The 27,075-nt window shown below is 36.8% G+C and overlaps 1 protein-coding gene across 2 annotated transcripts in view; it reads right to left on the minus strand.

Annotated features, from left to right (window-relative positions):
• The window catches only part of LOC112858150 (bifunctional heparan sulfate N-deacetylase/N-sulfotransferase 3), a 194,865-nt gene that overhangs the window by 162,607 nt on the left and 5,183 nt on the right, over positions 1 to 27,075 (minus strand). For both annotated transcript variants that reach the window (XM_086704318.1, XM_086704320.1), the window contains exon 2: positions 18,312 to 19,444. In XM_086704318.1, coding sequence (XP_086560444.1) covers positions 18,312 to 19,334 — 1,023 coding nt within the window. In that variant the 5' untranslated portion in view covers positions 19,335 to 19,444. The remainder of the gene's footprint in view (positions 1 to 18,311; positions 19,445 to 27,075) is intronic.

Below are 27,075 nucleotides of genomic sequence, written 5' to 3' on the forward strand. Positions count from 1 at the left end.
TCCAATGAATGTCAGGCACAAACTCATTTAGACTTCTTCAGACTTCATGAGGTAGATATCATCATCGTGCCTACATTAAAGATTAGAAGACTGACGTTCAGATGGATTAAGCAACTTGTTCAGGTCTCACAACTTCTGTGGACTTGAGATTTGAGCACAAGTTTGCTCAAGTCTGAAGCCTTATCTTTTTACTATACAACTATTCTTTGTGTGATAGAGAACGAGAGGTTCTAGGAAGATAAATTCATTTATTATCCTGGATTCATATTATTCATCATAACTTCTTTTATATTAAGTTCATTTATTTATTTTGAGAGTGTGTGCATGTGTGGCGGGGGCAAGCAGAGAAGGAGAGAGAGAATCCCAAACAGGCTCCTTGCTGTCACTTCAGAACCCCACATGGGGCTTGATCTAATGAACCATGAGATCACGATCTGAAGTGAAATCCAGTTGCATGCTTAACCCACTGAGCCACTCAGGTACCCCCATCATAACTCCTTTAATTAATTAATCCAGTGACATTTATTGGGAGAACCTATGCGTATTACTTTGTGGTAGCCAGAGTGAAGGACATAAAAAAATGCCACATAATCTTACCACGAGGAGCCTATAATCTGATGGAAAAGCATATATATAATGTGAAATGTAAAATGGAGGACAGTTTGTGATCCAGAACTTCAAATGAGACTTTCATGAATTAATTTAGGAAGAGGACATTCCCTAAAAATAAAGAATGAGATAAAGAATTCATTCGGAGTCTCAGCCATTTCTGTGACATCTAAATATATCTCAGCTATGACCTTAATGATGAAGTGCCCCAGGGCTTGTCATCTTATATTCTTTTCTCTACTGTCTTTTCCTAGGTGATTTCATCCAGTGCTAGGGCTTTAAATACCATCAATATGCTAATGAGTTTTCAGTTTATATCTTTCCACCTGACTTCTCCCTGAACTCCAGACTTGCATACCCAACTGCCTGCCCATCTCCACTTGGACACCTAAAAGACATCATACACTTAACAAGTGTAAAAGAGAACTCTTGATTTTTTTCCCCCTTTCATAATAAGTAACACCATGAGACAGGCACTGTCCCAAGTACTTTACATGTATTTAATCATTTAATCCTTCAGGCACACCTAGGAGGTAACTACTATGATGGTTCTAGTTTTACATAAAAGGAAACTGAGGCACAGAAGCTAAGTAGCCTGGCCAAGGCTGGTAAGTGAAGATGGGACATCTTAGTCTTTGTTCACAGTGCATGCTCTCACAACCACGGCAGGATGCTCCTCTCCTTTCTGTGTTCCCCAACTCAGGGAACACACCCCTGACAGGCCAATCTTAAGAGTTATCCTTGGTTCTACTCTTTCCTGAAGCTCCTCACATACCATCCATTAGCAAGTGCTTCCAGCTGTACCTCGAAAATATGTCTCAAACCTGTTACCTTCTCACCATCTTTCTTAGCACCATCAGTACTTAGCTGGTCTATAATGGCCACTTACCTGGGGGGCTCACCTTCCATTTTCTCTATAGTCCATTCTCCATATGATAGCCAGTATGATTTTTTTTTTTAATGTAAATCAGACCTTATCACTACTTTGCCAAAGATCTCCGATGGCTGCTCCTTGAAATTAGATAAAATCCGAACTCCTCTCCATGGTCTAACAGACCCCATACAGTTTCTCCCTGCCTGCCTTTCTGAACTAATCTCACCTTAGGCTCTTTCACATCCACTGTGCTCCATTCATGCTGGCCTCCCTTTTCTCTCCCTTAACCACACTAAGCTTGTTCCATAGAGTCCCTTTGCATGGAACTCTTTTACTCCAGATCTTTGTATTCATGGTAGGCTGGTCTCTTTGAAGTCTCAGCTCAAATGTCACATCAGAGAGGATTTCCCTATCCAGCTTCTCCAAATCAGAACTCCCCTGTGCCTACCCCCAGCACCTTCCACCACTCTTAACCTCACTGAATGTGAGTCATTGTTTTCAGAGCTCTCTCATCTCTACCCAAGATTATTTTATTTGTTCACTCATTTATATGTTTATTGTCTGTTTATTCTCATCAGAGAGGTAAGGTGTATGCTGGCAGTGAACTTGTCTGTTTGGGCCACCACTATATCACCAGCTCCTGCAAGAATGCCTGGCACATAGTAGACACCTATTAATATTTTTGGAGTAGATGAGCCAAATGGTCTCATTTTCTTATACCTCGACGTTATTTAGAAGAACTAATTTTACTCATGTTGGAACTCTTTCCAGAGTGCTGCTCAAATATTCTCTTCCAGTTCATGGTATGTTTATAATATGAACTGCTTAAATTTACTTAGGGCATATTGGAACTAAGTATTTGACAGCCACAGTAACTCTCACAGGTAACACACATGCTACGAAGTTGGTATTGTTCTCATTTTACAAATATGGAAACTGATGGTGAGAGAGGTTAAGAAAATTGCCCAGAGTTACTCCACTAGAGAGGGCAGAGTTAAGATCTGGACTCAGGTTGATCTATCTGACTTTAGCTCCCATGTTCTTTTCAGCAGACATATTATGCTCAGCTATGTAACTGGCAAGGAAAAGTAAATAATCAGAAATAATCAGAAATGACAGCGAGCTTTTCAGTCTATAAAAATGTGAAAGGCAAGAGAAGAGTGATTGAGGTCTAGAAATGTTTGAGGGTAGAACAAAATGATCAGAGATTTTGGAAGAGCTAGGGACTGGGAAATTTATTTCAAATTAAAAGTAAGCTTATGGGATGCATCGCAACAACAAATGGTAGAAAATAATTACATAAAGATCTTTTAGATATTTAATAAGTTATGTTATAGATGGATAGTAGGTTATTTAGGGAAACCGGAGTGTCTTGGAATTATATCCCTCATCTGACGTGCTGAAGTCAGAAAGCTCACCCACACCTTCTCACAACATGCCCTTCATTAGAGCTGTCAGGCAAAGCATACCAGGTGGGCCGATGGTGGAATTCTAGTCTCAGGAAAAGGATGTTCTGCTCACCCTATTTCACTATACAGTTACTCTGTTCAGATTAGTTGGTGCTGGGAACTTAGTAGTGCTTTAAAGACATTCATAGTTAGAAATTGTAGAAACCTTAGAAATGATTAAATCCAACTCCCTTATCTCAGAAAAAGAAACTAAGCCCAGAAATAATAATTTATAATTTGTAACGTTTCCACATTCATAGGTTCACTGCATTCTCACAATGGCTCTCTGACTAACGTGGTGCATTTTTTCCATTCCCATCTTTATAGGGCAGAATGAGGTTCTGAGTTGTTACATGTCAGTGAGCCAGTCACTGCAGGGACAGTGTGTGGGGTGCTGTGACTTGGTATCTTCTGAAAGAGGTTGCATATGCATTCTCCCTATCTATGAATGAGGTTCTTTTAATGTATTTAAAAATATTTTATTTTTAATTTTTTTAATGTTTATTTTTGAGAGACAGAAAGAGAGAGAGAAAAAGAGAAGCAGGCAGAGAGGGAGACTTAGCAGGCTACAGGCTCTGAGCTGTCAGCACAGAGCCCCACAAGGGGTTCAAACCCACGAACCGTGAGATCATGACCTGAGCTGAAGTCAGACGCTTAACCAACTGAGCCACCCAGGTGCCCCTTTATTTTATTTTATTTTTTAAGTAAACTCTATGCCCAATATGGGGCTCGAACTCATGACTTTATGACCCTGAGATCAAGAGTCTCATGCTCTACTGACCGAGACAGCCAGGTGCCCCAAGTTTCTTTTAATTTAATTATAAGAATTTTCATGAGGTTTTCTGGGAATATTGATACATGAAGGTTATATATCAAATTAGAAACATACTGTTCTATTCATGGACTGTGAAATAAAAGGGAAAATGATAACTGACTACAGAGACTGTAAGCATAAGGAAAGTAAATCCTCACTTTAATTAAATGAATGAAAATAATTTCTGACACGTTAAATTGGGGGGAATAAAGTGCAGAGACCATCACCTCCAACTGGTACATGTCTTTTTCTTTGTGAAAAGATAGTACTGTATAGATCAATAACAACAATTAACATCCTAATGGAAAAATGGACAATGGGAAATTCTTAAAAGAGAAAAACAAATGGGCAATAAACATATATGATCATCTTAACACTGTCATAATTACATAAATCTAAAAATTTTTAAATTAATGAAATAAAATAAAATAATAATAAATTAATGAAAAAAGTGCATGTATTATTTTACATATTTGAAAACAATGAAAATTTATTTTCATTTTGGACAAAACAAACAAACCTAGCCCCCTGTAATTGTAGTTTCTTGGAGACAAATGTTTAGAGCTTCCTAACACAAAATTTCTTTTCTTCATTAAAAAAAATTCCCCTTGGGGCGCCTGGGTGGCGCAGTCGGTTAAGCATCCGACTTCAGCCAGGTCATGATCTCGCGGTCCGTGAGTTCGAGCCCCGCGTCAGGCTCTGGGCTGATGGCTCAGAGCCTGGAGCCTGTTTCCGATTCTGTGTCTCCCTCTCTCTCTGCCCCTCCCCCATTCATGCTCTGTCTCTCTCTGTCCCAAAAAATAAATAAACGTTGAAAAAAAAAAATTAAAAAAAAAAAAATTCCCCTTGTTAACAATTTTTGGGGGAACCTGTATCCTACCTATAATTCAAGCTGGGGTACCTCTGTCCTACCTATAATTCAAGCCAAAACTGTGATTTCTTTGATATCACATTATAAGCACATTCAGTTACACTTAAAAGGATATATCCCACACTTCCTTCTCATTCTCCCCCCTCCCCCCACACATCCCCCCCTCCCTGCCCTGGTCCTTCTTTCCTCCCTGTTCTTTTGCTCCCCCCCAAATACCACTTCCCTATCCTAGTTCTTAAACCTCCTGCTCAGGGACCTCTTTACCTCTGGAGTCTTTCTTCTGACTGACCTGATATTCAAGTTCCTGAAAGATCACAGAAGCAATACATCTTTAATTACTTTACTTTGTTAAAATTATCCATTAGTCTTCTTACTAGCTCATACTAAGCCATCTATTTGTTGGAATCATTTCCTCAAATCCTCTGCTTCTGTGCCTTCATGTAGAATCTACTCTATCTGCACAAGAAGTTTCACATGTATACACATTTGCTAAAATATTGTCATGCAGTCTTACTGTATGGTATGGCTAAAAAATAAGTGAAAATAAGAATTCTTCTGGCATCAAGTTGAAATTAGTCACAAAACTATTAATTCTAATTCTGTTATGATCTCTTTCCATTATATATTTGCATATATATGTAGAATTAAATATTTTTTATATAAAATCATTTTCTCTACAGAGAAAGGTAATAGGACCCATGTCTTTGTATTTTGCAATAATATTGAATCCAGTTTATTTAAATCAGTATTTCCCCAAATGGGCATGTTTATCAACTGCATTTGAATCATCTAGGTAGGCATACTAAATATACCCATTCCTGGGCTCTCCCTAGATCTACCAAGTCAAAATCTATGAGTGTAGGATTGGAAAATCTGCATTAAAAATTTTTTATTTGAGAGAGAGAGCATGAGCAGGGGAGAGGGGCAGAGGAGAGTAAGAGAGAATCTCAAGCAGTCTCTATGCTCAGTGCAGAGCTGGATGCAGGGCTTGATCCCACGACCCTGGGATCATGACCTGAGCCAAAATCAAGAATCAGATGCTCAATGACTGAGCCACCAAGGCGCCCCATGGGAAATCTGCATTTTTTAAACAAGCATTTTGAAATGATTATTTTGCCTTTCTGTGAATTAGGAACTCATGAAAATAGTCTCATCTTGATAAGTGAATAAATACATCTAAACATCTCTGAGTGACTGTTTAAGATGCAACTAATGGTAAATTCTTGGATTGTTTCTTTAAAACAAATACTGTAGCACCCTGATTTTTATTCATTTGTAAATTACAACTTGACTAATCACCGATGACTTTAAATACACCTGTATTTTAGGCTCATCAACAATAAAAATACAAACTGTTGAATATGGATTGGAGTATGCCACATATGACAATATGTGGGTGACTTGAAGGGTTAGTCCAATAATGATTTTGCTCCTTAGAGACTTTCAGTTAAAATAGCCTGAAAACTGTTGCTGGCCTAAAAATAAAGATGTGCAGTTAATTATCTTCCTAGGCTCTCCTTGTTCTTGGGGATGTTGCATTGACATTGTGTCAATTTCTAAGTACACAGCATTGAACGCTAGGCCTCTGCTTCTGCTCTGAATTATCCCAAAGGATGATGAACAGCCTCCTGACACTGGCATCCATCAGAGGCTGATCCCATTTAGGGAAACAGAACTTTTTTGAGTACAATGAACAACTGGGTCTTCTCTGAGAATGACGACTGAATACAAATTAGTTTTTGTGAAGTTGCAAGTGACAATGATTTTGGAGATCTAGCATCAGTAAGGAAGTTCTAACAAGATTGAAAATTACAGATTTCCTTTTTTCATTGTTCATTTGTCCCTCAGTCAGATCACTGACAATGCCCTATATCAGATAAGAAATAATAAAGTTTGGGAAAGTGTTTTCTCTCTTTTACTCCCTTGAAATGCTTATTACATTTCTATAGCAGATTAGCAAATTATGCAAAAATCTTTTGAATATTAACCTAAACTATTTTTGGCAAAGGAAATATACGAGTTAAAATGAATTTTCATTGTAATACCTTCTTGGTTTTGAAAATATTGTCAGATAATTTTTGTTAAAATGTTACACAAAATGTCTTAAAGGTATTTTTTCAGTATGTCAGAAATCCATGTCTGGCAGGGCACAGCTATTAACTATCTTGATGACAGCAACTCTAACCTTTGAACAGCTTATTGTCTAAACCACTCAATTCAATTACTTGAGAGTATCAAGTAAGTTGTCTTTCTAGGTGAACTCAAATACCTCATCCCTTAGGATTCCTAAGAAAGGAATGGCTCTGCTATCTGTTGTTTTGGTGTATTAGATTATTTCATTCAAGATAAAGATAGTGAAGAACCACCCCCCTCCCCTGCTCTTTTTTGGATAGATGATTTAATGCCCCAACCAGCTGGTTTAATCTCTACAAACAATGTTTCTTCTTTTTTTCTTTTTCTTTTTTTGGAAAGCTATTCCTACTCAGTATATATAGTTTGGAGAAAGAAAAATAGAGACAGAAAGTTACGTAAAAATAAATATGTAAATCTAAATTGGGAGAAAAGAAGCAATGCTATACAAATCCAAACACCAGAGAATCAAAGCAGGGTAGCAAAAGGGAGAAGGGATAAACACATGCAATAGATCTCCCTACTTTTTGGATTAGGGTAATTAGGGTAGGGATTCCAAAGAGAGAAAGGCTGATAAAATAAAAGTACTAAATCTGAGGTGAATGTAAGATAAGATAAAATGAAAAGAGAAAAAAATAAAAAGCATAATGAAACAGGCGACCAGTGCTTTAGTAACTGTGTGGTAGTCCTTGTGACTTTTAAATTTGTTTTTTAATTAGTCTAATAATGGATGCACTTCTAGAAAAAAGTAGTAAATTGATGATAGTCACCTAACTGGCTCCTACTGAGCAATCTTTGGGAGCTAAATTTCTTAAACTACCCAAATGAAGAAAGGGTTATTTGTTCTCCCATGTTAACTTTTAGAGTGTAAGGGATATGATGAGTTTAAAAACACAATAATTTAATTGTCCTCAATTAATTACTATTGGCTCAGAGAGCTAAATGAATTATTTGATTATATATATGTCATGAAAATTTCATGTCCCAGTGAGAACAGTAGTAAAATCAGTTGGGGGACTGAGTAGCTATAAGAATTACTGGCATGATTACATGAAGAGCATAACTTGTGGTGGGCAGAAAAAAAACCTCTCCTCTCCCTCACCAAGATGTCTGAGTCCTAATTCCTGGAGCCTGTAAATATGTTACTTTTTTTTTGGTGAGAAGGATTCTGCAGATGAATCTTGAGATGGGGATTATCTGGGTGGGCCAATCTAATCACATGGGTCCTTAAAAGTGGAAAACCTTCCCGGTTTTAGCCAGAGGGACATGTGGCTATGAAGGAAATGCAGAGAGAGATAGAACACTGCTTACTTTGAAGATGAAGGAAGGGAACATGAACCAAGGAATGCGGGTGGACTATAGAAGATGAAAAAGGTGAGGCAAGGGATTCTTTCCCAGGGCCTCCAGAAAGGGCCACTGCCCTGCCCACATCTTATACTTAGCCCAGTGAGACCCATGTTGGACCTCTGGCCTTCAGAACTATAAAATAATAAATGCCACTAAGTTGGTGGTAATTCGCTACAGCAGCAATAGAAAACAAATACACAGATTTTTAGTAATTGGTGTAATTAATTACTAATATTATTTGTAATCATTGTAATTTAAGATGAAAATGAAAAAGTACCTAATCTTTTAAGGTAAAATTCCAACATGAACCAAATCAGTAAATTTTAATACTCTTAAAAATTTAGTCCACTTAGAAGTTTAATAAAATAAGTTGATGACATTTCCTTTGTCTATAAACAGTCCATAAATTGTCAAGTATATCTAATAATTTATTTTATATCAACATTATGATTTTAAAATCTCTTTAGTATCCCAGGCTACAGTTGCATTATGCAGAAATGGCCTATAAAAGTTAAGAATAAAAAAAGTGTTTTAGCTATTGGTTCATGTTTCTCAGAGACTGAGACAATATACCAGAATTTTCTTCATCTTTTCTTTTGTTTTTTCTTTTGTGCACTTAAAAAAATGCTAAAAGGCCTGTGTAAAGCATATTAAAACATTATAGGGACTGTAAAATCTGAGTACATACAGAGCGAAAAAAGTTAAATTATCTAAATTATGGACAATTTCTGTTATTTAATTAATCTAGTACCAAAAATATCTGTCACTATGCCACCCTAATTCACTATAAACTGCTAAACTGGTAACAGTTACCAGAATTGCAGGCAAAAATACCTAGAAAGAGGATACTGTTAACTCAAATCTTAAAGTAAATTCTACCTTATCCATATTATTGCAGTTATAAAGGCCAAGGCCTTCCAAGAAGTGGTTGATACTAAGTTTTGTTCCACATTTATAATTAAATCCACAGCAAAGTTTCAGATATGGCCCATTAGGCTATAACAGACTTGTCATGGATATAATTTACTATAAAGTAGAATTTGGAAGGAAGGATTTGATATGGACATCAGTACTGTGTTAGGACACAGCTGGGAAGCAACACGAAGTGGAAAAGCTCAGCCTTTGGAGCCAGGTAGACCTGCATTTTGTATTCTGGAACTGCCACTTGCTAATTGTAAGATCTTAGGCAAGTTAGTCATAATATATGAATCTGTTTCTTTATATAAAGTGATGGTACTTATAGTCATTGTTTTATAGGATTTTTGTGAGTGTGAAATGACAACAAGTGTAAAATACTTAAAACAATGTATGAACTCAACAAGTATTACCTGTCTGGGGAGTAGAGAAGTACCCTAAGCAAATCATTATAAAATAACTGCATCTTTCATAGGCCTAACATTATAAGCCATCATCACAGAAATACAAAAGAAGATCCCTTTATATTTTGATTTACTTCTTAGAATTATGGAATATTAAAAAAATTAAAACTCTAATAACTCAACTCTCAGTCCAGAGAAGGACACAACCCAGTAACTGGTAAATAGCAAAATCTTCTTTGTTTTCTTACTTCCTTTATAAAAGAATGTTTCTTTCATTATTCATCAATGTTGCCCTTGAAATCCCTATCACAGCACTTTGACAGGATAGATGTTAATAATTTTCTGAACTGAATTGAATCTCTCCAGAATCTAGGTCTTTACTCAGAGATTTTACCTTCTAATCTGCTGGTCTAGTGTGTGGAGCTGCCATTGCCCCGTTGAGCTCTAGTACCATGTATGATGGCTCTGCTCTTTGTCATGCTTGGAAAGGACTCGTGGTATCAGGCCTTTAAAAATGTAACTAGTCACCAATATTCTGTTTATACATTCATGTGGTGTTCAGCAATAGTATTTGTCTCCTTTAAATGATTTAGAACTCATTGCTTTAGAATGTTAGTGGGCAACAAATAACTCCTTAATATTAATAGTAATAGAAATATATTCAATCTCACAATTTAACAAGTTTAACAAAATGTATTAAGTGTATGTTGATAATGGATATGAAATAGTTTTTCCCTTTGCCTAAACTATTATCTTATTTCCTTATGTTACAGTATTGCCAAAAACTATTTCCAGATAATTATTTGTATAACTGCTAGCACACTATGGCTATTAGAGTTCGATAATAATGTTGAGAGTGATATATTTTCCTGTATATGATAAATCACATTATATCAAACTTATAAATGTTTTCCACCAAACTAAAAAAGAAAGAAATACTTCATATACATTCATAAGAACAGTCCCAAATTGCCTAAGTTTTTGACAATTGTAAAATAATTAGGGACCAGTGGATTCTGACATATTCCACTAGCATATGCATTCAGGTGACTTCTAGGGATCCCTAATCTTCCTAGGATGAGCCATAAGGGTCAAATATGAAGGAACTGTTAACTAAGCATTATAAACTCAAGAAAACTATTTTTCAAAGACGAGGCTGAATAAAGGCATTTACATTCCATAAAAATATCTGAGAGCGTTTACCATGAATCAACTCTAAATCTAAATAAATTGACTTAAAAGAAGTTCTAAAGGATGTGCTTCAAGAAGAATGAGATTCATTCATTCAACAAATATATACTGACCCAGGCACAATTAAGGGAATACCTCAGTGAACAGAACAGATGAGAAAATCTTACCCTCATGGAGCTTATATTTTAGTAGCCAAAGTCACAAACCAACATGAATAACTAAATATATACGGTATATTCAGTAGTAGTAGTAGTATGTTGTTAAACCTTTACTAACTGGCTCTTTAGGGAAAAAAAAAAAAGCCTGAATCTGTACATTTGCCAATTTCTGCGGTATAAATGCTACCTCCATGCCAAATTTCCAACTGCTGGCTATGTCACAGGGGAAGAGATACACAGTTGTCCTGGTGAGCCTGTGTGAGATCTTGGTGAGCACATGAGTGTGATCGTAAGTTCTACGGAGAAAAATTAGCAGGAAAAGATGGGGAGGTTTAGGGGTTGCCATTTTAAAAAGAATGGTCAGAGAATACTTCACTGAGAAAGTAACATTGAGTAAACCCAAGGAAGTGAGAAAGAGAGCCATGCACCGATTTTGGAGAAAACCATTTTAGGCAGAAAGAATAGTGAGTGCAAAACCGCGAAGCAGGAGCTGGGAACAGCAAGGAGGCTACAGAAGTTACAGCAGAGTGAGAGGCTATAAAAGATTGTGAGAATTTAGGCTTTAAGTGTGGGTAAGATTAGAAGTCACTGGAGGGTTCTGAGCAGAAGGACATGATCTAATTTCTATGTTAATGGTCCCATTCTGCCTTCTCTCCCGAAAAGGAGTAGGCCAAACTAATAAAATTTCCATGGTGGTAACAATAATAATGTCTAAAGTCTAGGATTAAACAACAATACAGTTAATGTCCAAAACAAGTAATAATGGCTCATCAGCCAGAGTAGGGTAGACATGATTGGAGATAAAGTACTTTGATAAAGTACTTTTGACTGAGGTGTGGAGATAACTGGTTAATATTAGCATTTGTTTAGCACATATGTTTAAATGTCTGGAGAAACTAATAGAAGAACAGAAATAAAATATATACATTTCAAATCAGGAGTGGGTAGAAAAAAGAAGGAAATTGATAATAAAGGCAATAAAAAACAAAGGAGAAAAAGAAGAAACAGAACAAGTGGGACAAATATAAAGCACAAACTAAGATAGCTCAAATTAATCCATACACAAATTAAGTGTATGTAGATTGATCTTGTTAACTAAAAGACAAATACTGACAAAGTAGATAAAAAGAAAATTAATTGACAAGTTGTTTTTTAAACTAATTTATAATATAAAGACAGAGAAGAGAGAACAAATATAAAAAGGAGATAATGTATAATTTTCAAATAGTAAACCCCAAAAAGTTATGTCAGTATTAAGGTAACGACAGAATGATAAAATATTAAACTAATGTATAAATATTATGTAAATATAAATGTGCATATATGTATATATACACTTAAATAACATAGCTTTAAAATATATAAGGTGATAATTGACAGAAACACAAGGAAATATTTACAATCCACTATCAGAGTTGAAGAATTAAACACACCTCCTTTGGTAACATCAAGTAGTACACCCTGTTCCTTCCCCAACCTCCAGAAAAAGATGAGAACAGTAAGAATACAGAAGATTTGAACAACACAGGTAACAAGGTTGAACTAATAGATATACTTTAACTGGAAAATATTTGTTTTTGTCAAGTACACAAGCAATATTATATCCAATAAAGTGATTCTGGCAAATTTAAAGTATTTTTAGTTTCAAGCAGACAACAGAGCAAATTGCAATTAGAATGAAAATCAGCAAATAAAAGATAAGGAACATAAGAGAAAATAGAAAGGAATTAGAGAAATATGAGAGTCCAGGAGAGGGGGGATTGGTGCTATGTCGGTTCTGACATCCATTCAGAGCACTATAAATAGTGAACTATCTGGAGAAATTTTTGTTTCCTTTCTATTTTTATGTATGACAGGATAATTGATTGCAGTTGCCTCCCCCCCACCCCCAGACATTTGGTATGTTAGATTCTTTTTCAATGATTTTATGAAGCCTCTGGGTTTACTTTAGCTGGGGTAGGGAATATTCTTATGAGAGTGAAGTCAGACAGCATAGAGATCACCTTTACACTCCAATTACAGCCTCCAGGGGTCGGCCCCTAGCAACACTGAGAAGTCAGCCAAGTCTGTCTTCTGAGCCTGATACCACTTATTTCTCAGACTTTTATGGCTTTTCTTACTTCTATTTTCAGCACTTTCTTTTCCCTAGGCACTCTGGGATCTTTAGTTACTGAGGAAAATAATGATAAAGTCACTGATGACATTGTATTAAAGATTTAAGAACTGCCCTCTCTTAAGGCCACTTTTAGTAGATTTTTTAAGGGGCAATCTACAACAGCCAAATTAAGGTTGGACACATAAGAGACTAGTGGAAAAGACTGGGGGTACCGTGGAGGTGGAAGGGGGTGCTGAGTGCCTCCAGTCACACTATAGGCACCTCTAGTGTGCTGATATGCCTGGGCTGGTTCCTCATTTTCTCATGGATGTTAGAAAGTTTGTCAAAAAGACAACGTGTGCTTACCTTAATAGGAGGAGGCTGAAACACAGGAGGAAGAGAGTGCTGTATAGCTCTTTGGTTTGTTGAGAGTATAGCTGCAGAGAGTTCAGTAATACTTTGAAAGGCCCCCTTCCCTCTTCTACTTCGCAATAGTCTTAGCGGTGAAATGTTATAGGCTGTGGTCTAAGTCTAAAGGTATAATGGATCTTAGGCCAAGAGTGAATTCACTCTTCTTCTAAGGGAGAATGTGAATTGTTAATGTTCACTTGGTCAAGCTGTGCTTTCATCTATAGCTTTAAAATGCTTTTATGGTAGAAACATCTATTTATACACCACTTTCCCTAGCCAAAACCCTTTCTGCATACTTGGTCTCAGGAAGTCTAAGGACAGGTCCTAGAACACTAGCAGCTAGGAATATCACAAAACTAGTCCATGGTGAATTTGAGACAAGTCTTGTCCACACAGTTCAATAAAACACACACACACCCCTTTTTCTGACTTCAATGGGACTGAAATTAGTATCGACACTTTTGAAGAACGTATTAATTATGTAAACTATATGTTCCTTCATTCTTTAAGGGCTATGGCTTGGAGCTTATCAATTCTGCAACTAATAAGGACAACACCTTAGGTCTGCATTTTTTTCTTCCTCATGAAGAGTCATTTATTTTGTGCCATTTCAGTTTCTTTTATCACTTTGAGGCTCTTTATAAAGTGCTTGTATTATTTAGCACGTAAATAGGTAAAGACTGATATTACATTGCTAATTCTAATTTTCCAATTCAATAAGGAAACACATTTTGTTTTTGGTTCCACATAACGAAAAAAAATAACACTTTTGAAATGATTAGTATAATAATTAAAATGTATGTGCTATACACCATCCTTCTAATTTTGCAGAAAACATATCATGTCACCTTTAATTTTCTCACATTCCTTTCAATTTTCCTAATAATTCAAATAGGGAAAATAGAATACTTTTCATAAGTGGTAATATGAAATAAAAGAACTTGATTAAAAATATTTCTATTAATTACATACTTTTAATTACCATATCCACAACCTTTTCCTAGATCAGATGCTCTTTGATCTCTCTTCGTAGGAAAAAAGGTATGGTAAAGTCTCCCTTACCCGAGTTAGTTAGGGAGACCTATCATCCCAGTTTGCCTGGGACTCAGTATTAGCACTGAATGCTCTCAGTCCAGGGAAACCAGGATGGTTGGTCACCCTAACTCCAGTTCTCCCTCCATCTAATTTCTCTTCTTGCCTTCACATCAAAATTTCTCCACTGAGTATTCCACACTCTTCTCCATGTCTTAACGCTCCAATTTACTCCTGAACTTGCTGCAACTATGCCTCTGCCTCAATGGTTGCATTCCCCTGGAGTTTGCCAGAATCTCCAATAACCTTCATCTTTTACCAAGGAGACTTGCCAGTCCTTACCTCAGTGGCCTCTGCTGCTGGATTTTATACTGCTGATCGCACCCTCCTTGAAGTTCTTTATCCCCAAGGCTTATACAGCAGTCCACCTTACCCATGGGGGACACATTCCAAAACCAACAGTGGATGCCTGAAATTGCAGATAGTACCAAACCCTATCTATTTTTTTTCGTATACATACATCCCTATGATAAAATCTAATTTATAAATTAGGCACAGGAAAAGATTAACAACAATAATACAATAGAATAATTATAAAAATATACTGCAATAAAAGTTAGGTGAATGTGGTCTCTCTCTCTCTCTCTCTCTCTCTCTCTCTCTCTCTCTCTCTCTCAAAATATCTTATTGTACTGTCCTCATCCTTCTTGTGATGATGTGAGATGACAAAATGCCTAGCAAGGAGATGAAGTGAGGTGAACGACGTAGGCATTGTGATGTATGTTAGGCTATTACTGACCTCATGACCTTGAGTCAGGAGGATCATCTGCTTCCTGACCATGGTTGACTGCTGGTATCTAAAACTATGGAAAACAAAACCATAGATAAGGGAGGACTACTGTATAACATCATGGTTTCTTAGTCTCTGATACTATTCTTTTTGACTCTGATTAATGAGATCATCTCTCTCCACTTGTTTTCTAAAAGATGCTTTTTCTTAAGATTCCATACTCAGTCTTCTTCCCTTATTATTCTATAAACCCTTTCCCTGGATGATCTCACATACTTTCATGCTTTGAGCCCTTCCCTAGATAGAAACTATACTTGCTATCCAGACTTCTCTTTTGAGCCAACTACCTGCTAAACATCTGTACCTGTATATCTCAGAGGCACTTCGATAATGTAGCATTTTTAATATGGCCTTTTAATTACCTTCACTATGATCTTCTTGCTCTCTCCTCTTTGTCATTGTAATAACCAACTATAATTCACCTGTGCTAAAAATTTTAATGTTATCCTTGATTATATTCTTTTTCATCTCCACTGATCCAGTAAGTTGTTCAATTTTACCTCCTAAATAGTTCAATTGGTCCTTCTCTCTCCATTCTTTATCATTTCCTAGTTTCAAGAAATTTCCTTTTGTCTGAAATATCACTGCTATAGCCTCCCAAATCATCATATTGCTCTAGCCTTGCCTCAAAATCCTACGTAATAGAACTTAATAGTTTCAGGTACATAGCACATAGTATAGTGTTTCCCACAGCATTACTTATATAAACCCATGTAGACACCTTTACTATTGTATTTACCACAAGCAAACTATTACCTACTTATCAGCGCCCCACACCCACCCCCAAGACTATAAACTTCTTAAGAGAGGAGTAATGCTTATTTACCTTTGTATCCCCAGTGTGTGCCTCTGTGCCTGGCATGTGGTATGGCCCAATCAGTTACTGAGCAGGTAGATGGTCAACCCAATCAAAAACTATGTGCTTTCTGGGCTTTATTACTATCCTTCCCCCACCCTCTCTTCTTTTTAAAAAAAAAAATTTTTTTAACGTTTTTATTTATTTTTGAGACAGAGAGAGACAGAGCATGAACGGGGGAGGGGCAGAGAGAGAGGGAGACACAGAATCGGAAGCAGGCTCCAGGCTCCGAGCCATCAGCCCAGAGCCCGACGCGGGGCTCGAATTCACGGACCGCGAGATCGTGACCTGAGCCGAAGTCGGATGCTTAACCGACTAAGCCACCCAGGCGCGCCCCCCCCCCCCTTCTAAAGGAATGGGGCTATGGCTTATGATTCTACCTACATATTATCAAAAATACTTCACATGTAGTATATGCTTAATAACTAGTTACAGAATGAATAAATGAAAGAAAGGAAGGAAGGAAGGAAGGAAGGAAGGAAGGAAGGAAGGAAGGAAGGAAGGAAGAAAAAGAAAGAAAGAAAGAAAGAAAGAAAGAAAGAAAGAAAGAAAGAAAGAAAGAAAGAAAGAAAGAAAGAAAGAAAGAAAAAATGTTTAGACTCTCAGGGTAACTGCATACAATGAATTAATGTTTTGATGCTCAATCACAGATATAACTTACAAGTAGTTTAAAAGCTCAAATAATTCTAAATATACTTTCCTTTAAGCCTTCAGATTGGTTAGAAAATATATCCCCACATAAATGAGAAATTCATTAAATATTTTGTACATGCTGAATTCTTATTAAATGTGTTCAATTGTAATGTGTTTAATTTTTTATACCCCTTAAAAATGGCTTAACCTTGAGAGTACTAAAGGCGTTTTATATTTTGTATAACTTTAGGCATATAGTAGGTTTGCATATAAAACTCAGAGATTTATCTAGCACATGTTTAAATGGCATAAGAACATATCTTGCCAGTTTTAAAGAATTATACTTCAGAAATAAAACTTTAAAAACATTTTTTATCATAATATTTTGAAATGAAAATATTGGAAGAGAATTATATACTGTTTGTAATTTTCAAGTGCATAATGTTTAAACTACTAACTTGGTTTTAATTTAGCTACAATTTTCAAAGCATATTTCATAAGACTTAATGAAAACTTAGGTACAACTTCTTTATTAATTCATTTTTATTGAGTTAAAAAGAAGAGTCTAAAATATTGTTAAAAATATGGATTTTTTTCTTTTCAGTTTTCACACACTCTTGTAACATTTAATGGTCCCTCTGGTATTCTTAGCTCATTTAACTAGTGTGATGAACATTACTATTATTTGCCAGATGTATAGTGTCTATAGAAAAGAATGCAGTTTTCAAGATTTTTTTTCCATCTGATTTAGTCCTTTGTATTTTACCAGAAGGTCAAAGATGTACAGAATTTTAAAAAATATGTATCAAAATCTCTCCTTTTACTTTTATGAGAAATCATTATGCAGTACAAGGAAGATAGAAACCTATAGTATTTTGAGTGGGAAAGTAAGATAAGTGTAGATTATTTTCATTTTAAATTTTATTAACATTAAACAACCCATTGTTTATATAACACAATTCATTCACAATCAACTATCTTCAAATAAGTGTCTTCTATTTAAGGGCAGTAGTTTTACACAATAAAAAAATTGAATAGCATTTAAATGAAGCATAATGGGCTTCATATATGTACCAGAAGTGTTCAATGAATTCTGAAACTTAATTTAAATCCTTATGTTTATATACGAATAAGTAAGCTTGTATATTCATAGCTCTCCATATTTAGTAGTGCTGATTTTCAGTTTCAAAAAAATATAAGAGAAAATGAGTTGCACATTTGACTTCCAAAAATATCTGAACTTGCTACTTATGAGATATTTAATTCTTGAAAATTTGTGGGAGTATTTATTTTCATTAAAACAAATTCACTTTGATTTCATATTTAAATGAACTAAAGTCTTAGTAAGAGTTTTCTAAGGTAGATAGTTTCTGGAAAGTTAAGTAAACAAATTGGTTTTTACTCTAGTTTTACATACACATAGAAAAACACTTCAGGATCCTGCCACACTCAATCCTTTAGCACAGCTTTCATTTTTCTTAATTCAGAGAGAAATAGCCCTATATCTCAAATATAGCTGAGGGTAGACAATTCATCCCAGTTTGCCTAAGACATTCCAATAAAATGAAAATCCCACGTCCTGGGAAATCCCATAGCCCCAGAAAATCCAAGACAGTTGGTAAACCTACTGAGAGATAACCTAAACTTTGAAACTTTGAGATAAAAAGCCTTACCTTAACGTCATTGGTGTTCATTCTTGTCCCCTCTTTTCCCACAAAAATATCATCAATATCCACAAGAATATACCTGTCCAAGGACAGTGTCAGCCTGTTTCCTGACAAGAAGGAGACAGCATCTATGAAGATGAGCTTGTGCAACCAAAAGTTCAAGTTGTTGCCAAAAAAAACTCTTTGAATTCCATCATGAAGTCCCAAGTCATGTATGACAGTGGCATAAAAAGCACCTTTAGAGATAGGAGGAGAAAGGTTTTCTGGGGTCTTTACTTTGGCAAATATTACCGGTTGGTAGGCTGAGTGATTAATCTGGAACACTGTCCAGTCAGTTCCAGGTAAAGAACCTTTTTCAAGTTTGGAAGATTTGGTCACACGAAGCAATGGAGAATGAGGATTAATACAACAATCTTTTACTGCAAGATTTCCGTATATGGAAAAAGGGAAACCTTTTAACTGAAAGCTCTGTGAGCTCTTCTCACTAGTTTTGTGGAATCCAATGACACCCACACCATATTCCACACAGTATTTATCTAACAGGCTTCGGTTCCAAGAGTCCATGTTTATATACTTTAATATATTCTCATAAATAACGAGAATATATTTGCCTTTCGCTTTTTCTATAAGTGCTGGGAGATCCCCCTTTCCAGGAGCAATTTCAATGTGATACTGGAATCTACTGGATTCTAGAATCATAATTATGTCTTGACCAAGTGATGAGTATTGGCTCTCCACAAACACCAGGACTGTGGGGTCTGTCTTCGGGGCATCAGAAAGCTTCATTGTCTTGACTTCCATGAGCCTGTATGGTGGGTGCTGGAAGTCCCCACAGTCTACTTCTGACATTAGCTCAGAGGGTTCATTTTCCTGTTTGTAGCCACTGTACAGGTAATATGCAGAAATAATAATGCTCACCATACAAAATGTGGCAAGCAGAATAACGGTCCTTTGAAAGTGTCTGTGAAGCTTCATGATAAAACTCATGCTGTATATGCTTTCCTCAGACTGTTCCAATAGAAGCACCATAAAAAAGAAGAAAAGATGGTGTTCAGCTACTTTTCCAGTCTCAGTCGATAGTTTATGTCACCATTGCAGCGCATTTGTATCACTTGATCAGGACTCACAGAAAATATAGTCTGAAAAGCAGAATAAAATAGAATAGGATATCATACATTCATTCTGCAGCATTAAGTGAGCAAGGTTTTGTCCTGCTGATTGGCACAAATGGCAAGCTGTTAGGCAGATGGACTGGTGTATGGTTGGTAAGAAAGCCTTTTTGTTTCTCCCATAGTGTATGGTTAGCACGAAAACCTCTTTTTCTTTTGCCCAGATCTGGATGAGGACATGGGAGGGACAGAAACAGGAAAAGGGCTCCACTGAACACACTATCTCTATCCTTTGTATAGAAAATACACTGGGCTAACAAGAAATTTCCTTTTATTCATTGAGCTTTGCATCAAACTCTGTAATATATAACTAAGACCCCAAAGAGGTCACTGGAGCCACACACTGCCACATCATGTAATGCACACACACTGCATATGTATTTAACTACATATACTGAAAATTCAAAGAAGTTTGGACATATTTCATTAAGTGCTCCAATTAAGACATTAGATTCTGATTTTTGGAAAAGAGCTCATTAATTACATGAGAAAAGTACTATATAAGTGTTTTTTTTAATCAATGAAAATAACTAAAACTTCATGAAATACCTTGTCATGCTATAGTTTCAAATCCCTTTAAAGTCTTACTAATCTTAGAAAAATGTAGTAGCTTTTGAAAAATAACAAGAAAGAAAAATGAGGGCTTCTTAGAGCAGAAGTTTATTAGAGTCTTATGGTCCTGGAAATATCATAGAATACAAAAAAAAAAAAAAAAGATTAAGAAAGGTACTATCCATAAGGCAGGCTGAAAGGGTTCACTGCACCTCTACCTCTTATTAATTGTGTCACTTTGGCCCCAGTACCTTCTAAGTAAAATGATAAGGTTAGAATAAATGATCACCAAGAACATTCTGGCTCTAAGATCCTGTGATATTCACCCATGAAATTAGCAGCGAACAGTACTTTGAATAATATATGTTTATCTTTATGAATAATACATTCTGGAGTATAACTGTAGGATGTTTGTAGGATAAATAGGATACTTATAATAGGATATTTATCCTGTAAATTATATATTGTAATTATTCATTCAAATGTTTAGGGTACCTCTGTCATTCATTCAAATATTTATGGGGTAACTATCTTTCTATTTAAAACATAAATGGTCAACATAGTGAATTTTTAAAGCATCCAAAATTATAGATACAGTGACTAGCATGACAATAATATATGGTTGCTGATTAGAGACAAATGACTGTAATGAGACAAGAAAAGAGACCATGGCAAGTGGGGAAGTCTGTATCAAGGGGACATAGGATTTGGGTAGAGCCTTGAAGGAGGAGGGTAATAAAAGTAGGCATCTGAGATAGAGGAAACTTTATAGAGGCAGGAGTGAGAACCATACTGGGCAAGGAATACTGATGAGGAGTGGAAGGCAATGGTATGAAATACCTAAAAAATACATTTTCACAGAGTATAGGTAACTCAGATTATGGAGAGATTTGATAGTGCAGAAATTCATGGTTGAGAAAACCCACATGGAACCTTTATACTTTCCTGATTTGGAGAATAACATGAGAAGCGTGAGATTTTTCCGGAAAATGAACTGATAATCAATACATGGAAGACATCCTAGAGCACTGTCAGAGTCAAGGCTGGCAAGCCAGTGCAGGCTCATTTCTCATAAGCCAGCCACTGTTAGTGATCATAGGTCAGGAAGAACGTGGGAAGGGACAAGTCTGAGGGACACTGCAAAGAAAGAAGGAGCAGAACATGTGGGTCTGCCAAGTAAAATGCCATCAAGTGATCTGGCATGCTTGAAAATAAGCCTAATGTAAAGGATAACATTCTGCTCTTTTAAACATTCTAGTGTAGATGTAGGTATAATTTAAGCAGATCAAAATTACCAGGACCACTGAGAGTTTCCATTGTAATTGTAGTTATTTCATTTTGAAAAGTAATTGCACTTTAAAAGCTATGTACATACTTATAAATAATATAATATTCTGGAGTATAACAGCAGTATACAAAATCTCACATCTTTCTATGCCTCCATTTCAATCTTAGCTGTGGAGTGTTTTTGAATAGATACAAAATGTATTACCACATTTTGCATTTCAGATAGCAGTGTTTCCTAGTTTGTTCTTATTGTCAGAAGTGAAGGCATGTAACTCATACTAATCTCATCTGTGATGAGGCAAAGTGGTGAGGAGTATTTGCTCTCAGTATGTAGGATGGGTATGAGGAACCTATCAAAGCTACCTTCTCCATTAGCAAATAGGAAATACTGAAAGACATCTCTTTTCCATTAGCCTCTTCAGGTTTCCTCCTGAAGCCAACGGTATTCCAGTGTATGGCTCTGAGGGTAGGATTTGGTCCAAGATATTTAAATGGATACGTTAAGGTTCTCTAAGTTTCATCTAAACCTTTTTGACAGCGTATCTCATTTTGCTGTGGCTGAATTTGGTCTCTAGCATAGACTCTTAAAAGTTACTGTTCCTGCTGCAACCTCACCCACCAACAACTACTTCCCATTCTCTGTATGTCTGTTAGCTATGAAAATCTCAGAATGGGCTGCAATGTTGCTGTCACTCCTTTTGCATGGGATGACGCTGTAGCAGCTTCTCCTGAGCCCTTCACTTGTGGGGCATCGCCAGGTGGGGAAGACAGGTACATGTGGAAAACTAAGCCCCTCCACACAGTTCCCCTGTGAAATCTTCTCAGATGGAGCTGACCCTCCAAACTTGGTAAGACCAGCAGTTACACATGGCCATTGTAGAAATGATATCTTCTTTGCAATTCTTGACAACTATTGTAATTAAAATGTTGTTTAAAGTCAGTCTCCCTTGTCTAACTGTAGACCCTAAGAGAGTGGAGATAAGGCCTCTTTTGTCTATCATTGAGCCCCTAGTGCCAGGCACAGGGTAAGCACCCAATGACTATTTGTAGAATCAGTTGAATACAATGGCATATTAACCTTAGAAGTTAATTCGACACTTCTACTTTATTCTAATGTCATAATTTATAAAGTTACACATTATTATTAATATGATTATAATTATCTATACATTAGCTGCATTTAATGTCTTTTGTACTTAATACTAAGAAAATATAATCATACCATCCTAACATAGGATAAAAAAAGCCACTATGGTAGATATTAAATCTGAACCCACCCAAAGATACTGATTAATTGGTTATTCTGCAATCAGTCATCGGGAATTTGTTGAACACTCACTTTGGGCTTAGTGCTGTATTAGGTGCAGGAGACACCACAGAAGTAGTATTAAGAATTTTTCTTGTCTGCAGAAGCATGGTCTCCATTGGGGAAAATGACTTGTGAAAAAACAGCCAACACTATGTTTCACATACTAGGTAGTGATTTATGCTGTACAGACTATGTTTGTTACAAGTTTCAAAGCAAAGAGCAAGAAAGATTAATGAAATTTAGGAAAGCAGTTTCTAACAGTGATGGTGCTTGAGGGGGTCATGGCGTGATGAGCAAGATCTGGATATGGGAATGGGATGAACGTGTCAGGAAAAATACCTGGTGAGGGGTGTGCCTGGCTGGCTCATCAGCAGAGCATGGGACTCAATCTTGGGGTCCTGAGCTCAAGCTCCACATTGGGTGTAGAGCTTATTAAAATACCTGGCAAGGTTGGGACACCTGGGTGCCTCAGTGATTAAGTGTCTGCCTTCTGCTCAGATCATGATCTCACAGTTCATGGGTTCAAGCCCCATGTCAGGCTCTGTGCTAACGGTGCAGAGCCTGCTTGGAATTCTCTCTCTCGCTGCCCCTCCCCCACTGGTGCATGCACACATGCTCTCTCTCTCTCTAATAAATACACACACACACACACACGCACACACATATAAATACATATATATAAATAAATAAGCTTAAAAAATACTTGACAAGTTTGAAGAAATGAAATAGTTACAATGTTTACCTGAGAGTGAGACTATAATAAGATACTATGTGTTGGGGTGAAGACAGAAATAAGACGTCATTCAAGGAGTCCTGTAGATTAATGAATGTCCTTCGAAAGGACTGTGAAGCACAGAAGTGTCAACTTAGAAATAGCACTAGATGTGTCTGAACAGAAAAGAGGCAATAAAAATCATGTTTACAGAGGATTAGTGTAGCAGTAGTATCCAGAATGGACAGATAGCACTCACATGAACAGAGAGAGTATACGCTATATTGTAGAGTGAAGAAGGGGATGGAGTCGAGACCCCCAGCTAAGGGGCTGGTGTGCAATCCAGGTGGAGAGTGGTGAATGTCCAGACTAAGGAGGTTATCGGGGGGAATGAAAATGAAACGACATGGGAGAAAAAAAAAGAAAGGATTATTGATAAATTATGGTTGGGGGAGTAGGGAGGCTTGGGGAATAGAAGAATAAAAGTGCCAGTAATAGAAACACAAAAGCGAAGAGTGGAAATTGGCATGAGCTAATGATGTGCAACTAAGGTTCAGACAGGTGACTGAATGATGCACAGGGAGAGAGAGCAAAATCACAATGTTCTATAAAATAGCTGGATGTTGACAAAAAAGACAAGGAAACATTTGAAATTAATGGGTCATAGGCACATCTGGATATGCTACACAAACTCAATTCCTGAGGAAAGCCTTTCCTGACCAACTCTACCCTTCCTCCTTTAGACCAGATACCCAGATTATGTAATCTAATTACAATTACTTTTTGTTTGAGGCCTTTATCACAACTCTTACTAAATATTATTAGCAACATTGTTTGCTTAATGTCTCTCTTTCCAAGGGTATAGGGTTTGTGTCATTCCCAGTAATCTTTCAAACAAGAAACAGGATAAACAACATTTCTAAATGCCAAAAAAGAGCAAGACGTGCTTCAGTATAGTGATGATTGTATTCTTGAAGTGTTCTCACAAAAATACACTGGAAATTACAGACTTGCATGGTCTGAAAGAGTTCCCTGAATGACTAAAGAACAGACACACCAGCTTGCATGTCAGAGAGTTTCCATGGACACAACTGTCTTTACAAGTACAGAGCTGACCATTGGTTGCTTTGGGATGCCTATTCAACCTATGATGGGGAATATGCTGAATGACCAAGGAAGTGTAAATTAAATTTAGAAAATCAACAAACCACTTAGGCAGGCATTGTGGAATAGAGCAGATACAGGAAAGCTGAAAGGTTGGACTGGCTATAAACATCACCACTTCATCAGGATTTCCTATGAGGAAAGGAAATCACCAAAGGAAATCACATCATATAGGAAGGTAGAATTAGTAACAACAACACAGCCAAACTAGTGAACACTTACTACATGCCAACATGGTGTTGGGCCCTTTAAAAGTTAAGTAACCTGTCCAAGATGCCACCACTCATAGAGGTTGAACTGAAATTGGAACTTGACAGTCTGCATTGAAGATGCCATACACCTGGGAAAGCAACTACAGCATGCAAGTTTGGGAACATGTAGCAAATGGATACTGGGTAGTATTATCTTGAGATGCTGCAGTTTCTGCATATGAAAATGGAGGTACTTGAGGTACCTATTAATAGAGTTCTAATGAGAATTATGAGATAAACTACAGAAAGCTCTTAGAAAACTGTCAGACACATAGAATGAATATATTACATGTTACCTGTGATGATGATGATGTTGATGATGATGATGATGATATTGATGATGATGATGACATAAATAACATAGGAAATGTGAAATATCTGAAGATGGCCAATTAGAATTCACTAAGGATTTTAAAGGGACAGCTACAAGCATTCCAGTGTAAGCAGAGTTGTGGGAGATACAGGAAGTCCACCTTTGATGTAGGAAGCTAAAGTTAGATGGGTCTCAGAACAGAGGAAGAGACTCAGTCAGAGGCATAACCCAGCATCATGTTCATCCTTGGGCTTCTCATTCCTCTCCATTACCCCAGATGAACTTACGCACTCAACGGCTTTCACTGCCATCCATGCTCCAATAAGTTCCAAATGTTTATTTTTAAGTCCACCCTGCTTCCTCTGAGCTTTAGGATTGCAAATTGAACTATCAACTTGATATAACAACAACTCACAGTAACTCTATTCTTTCTCATTATATGGCAACCACTGTTTAGCTCTACTGGAATTGTGTCACAAGAAAACTCAACTTATCTAAAATTGAATTATGATCTACTGTCTAAAATTGTCTTCATCTCCCTGCAACCATGTAGTGCCTTATCCTTGACACCTTCTTTTCCCTCACCTCGGCTCATCTAAATAAACCCAAGTCCTCTCATTTCCATTTCCCAAAATTCACCTCACCTCTTCAGTACACTTCTCTCCTTTCTGAGGCAATGGTCTTCTCACTTGAACTACCACAACAGCTAGCCTCATCATAAACACTCTTGGCTCCTTTTATACTTTTCTCAGCCCAGCATCAAAGCACAAATCTGACTGATTCTTCCTAGCAGAAAATGTATCCATGGCTGCCTATTTCACTTACTGATTAAAATGCAAATTTCTATACATTCCCCACAAGACACTGTGAGGAATGCTTCCAACTCTTACATCTCAGGTCTGATTCAAGGGTGTGCTCCCCTCCAAGTTCCAGGTAAATTGGAAGAGACAGCCTCTTTTCTGACTCAGCGTCTTCTCACATGCTGTTCTCTTTGTCTAGTTTTCTCCCATTTCCTCATCTGGCTCCATCCTCTAGAGCCCACAGCTCTAAGCATAAATATTCCTGCCTCGCAAAAGCCCCTTAATTCCCCAGATCTGTTGTGTCTCCCCTTTACACCCTGTCACATCGCCATCTAGTTTATCTCTGCAGCACATCCAATACTTATAATTAGTCATGTGCGACTGTGTGCATTTCTCCATAGGTTAGAAGCATGTGTAAGCACCTGTCCTGATCACCTCTATATTCTTGATATCAATACAGTGACTGAAGTAAGAACATCCCACTGAATTGTTAAATGAGTGAGAAAAGAGCCTGCACTAAATTTTACAAATCGTAGCTGCATTCACAAACTAGAGTAGTCAGTAAGTCCAACCATCTTCCATGAATGGGTAGCTCCATCAATCACATTGGCCTCAGTCAGGTGATAATATAAACACTGTGAATGGCAGCAGCCACTTTGTCCACAGCTATAAATCAGTCACATCCAGAATACACCTTTCATTGGATATTACTCAAATATCTATTTTTCCCATTCTGATATTTTTTCAGAATTCAGCATGTCTGGGGTTGTTTTGCAATGCATCTGTTTTTAAAAAGGAAAACACCTGTTTTCCACCAAGGAAACTTTAGGCATTCTTTAATTATATACCATTAACAAAAGGCAGAGGGAGAAATTATTTTTTGGAATTATAAGCAATTCCATATACATACTGAAGAACTGAATCTATGCACACATGCATTTTGCAAAATATTACAATATCTGCACAGTGACATGCCTACTTGTCACTCTGTAACCTATCCTTTCTCTTCTCCTAACACCCACCATCATCCCAAAGTAAAAATCAATTTCTAAATGAAATAGAATCACGTTGAAGTTGGCAGTACAAGAAATGTGAGAAAAAGATTGCCATCTGGAAAATGAGTATTAATAACTGAAGAACTTCAGGTTCTAACATAAATGAAAGATATTTAAAAGATCTTGACAACATTCTCTTTTCACAAAATTAACTGTAT

This window comes from Puma concolor, chromosome B1, assembly GCF_028749965.1.
Source record: "Puma concolor isolate L17-30 chromosome B1, mPumCon1.1.hap2, whole genome shotgun sequence".
Taxonomy (NCBI): domain Eukaryota; kingdom Metazoa; phylum Chordata; class Mammalia; order Carnivora; family Felidae; genus Puma; species Puma concolor.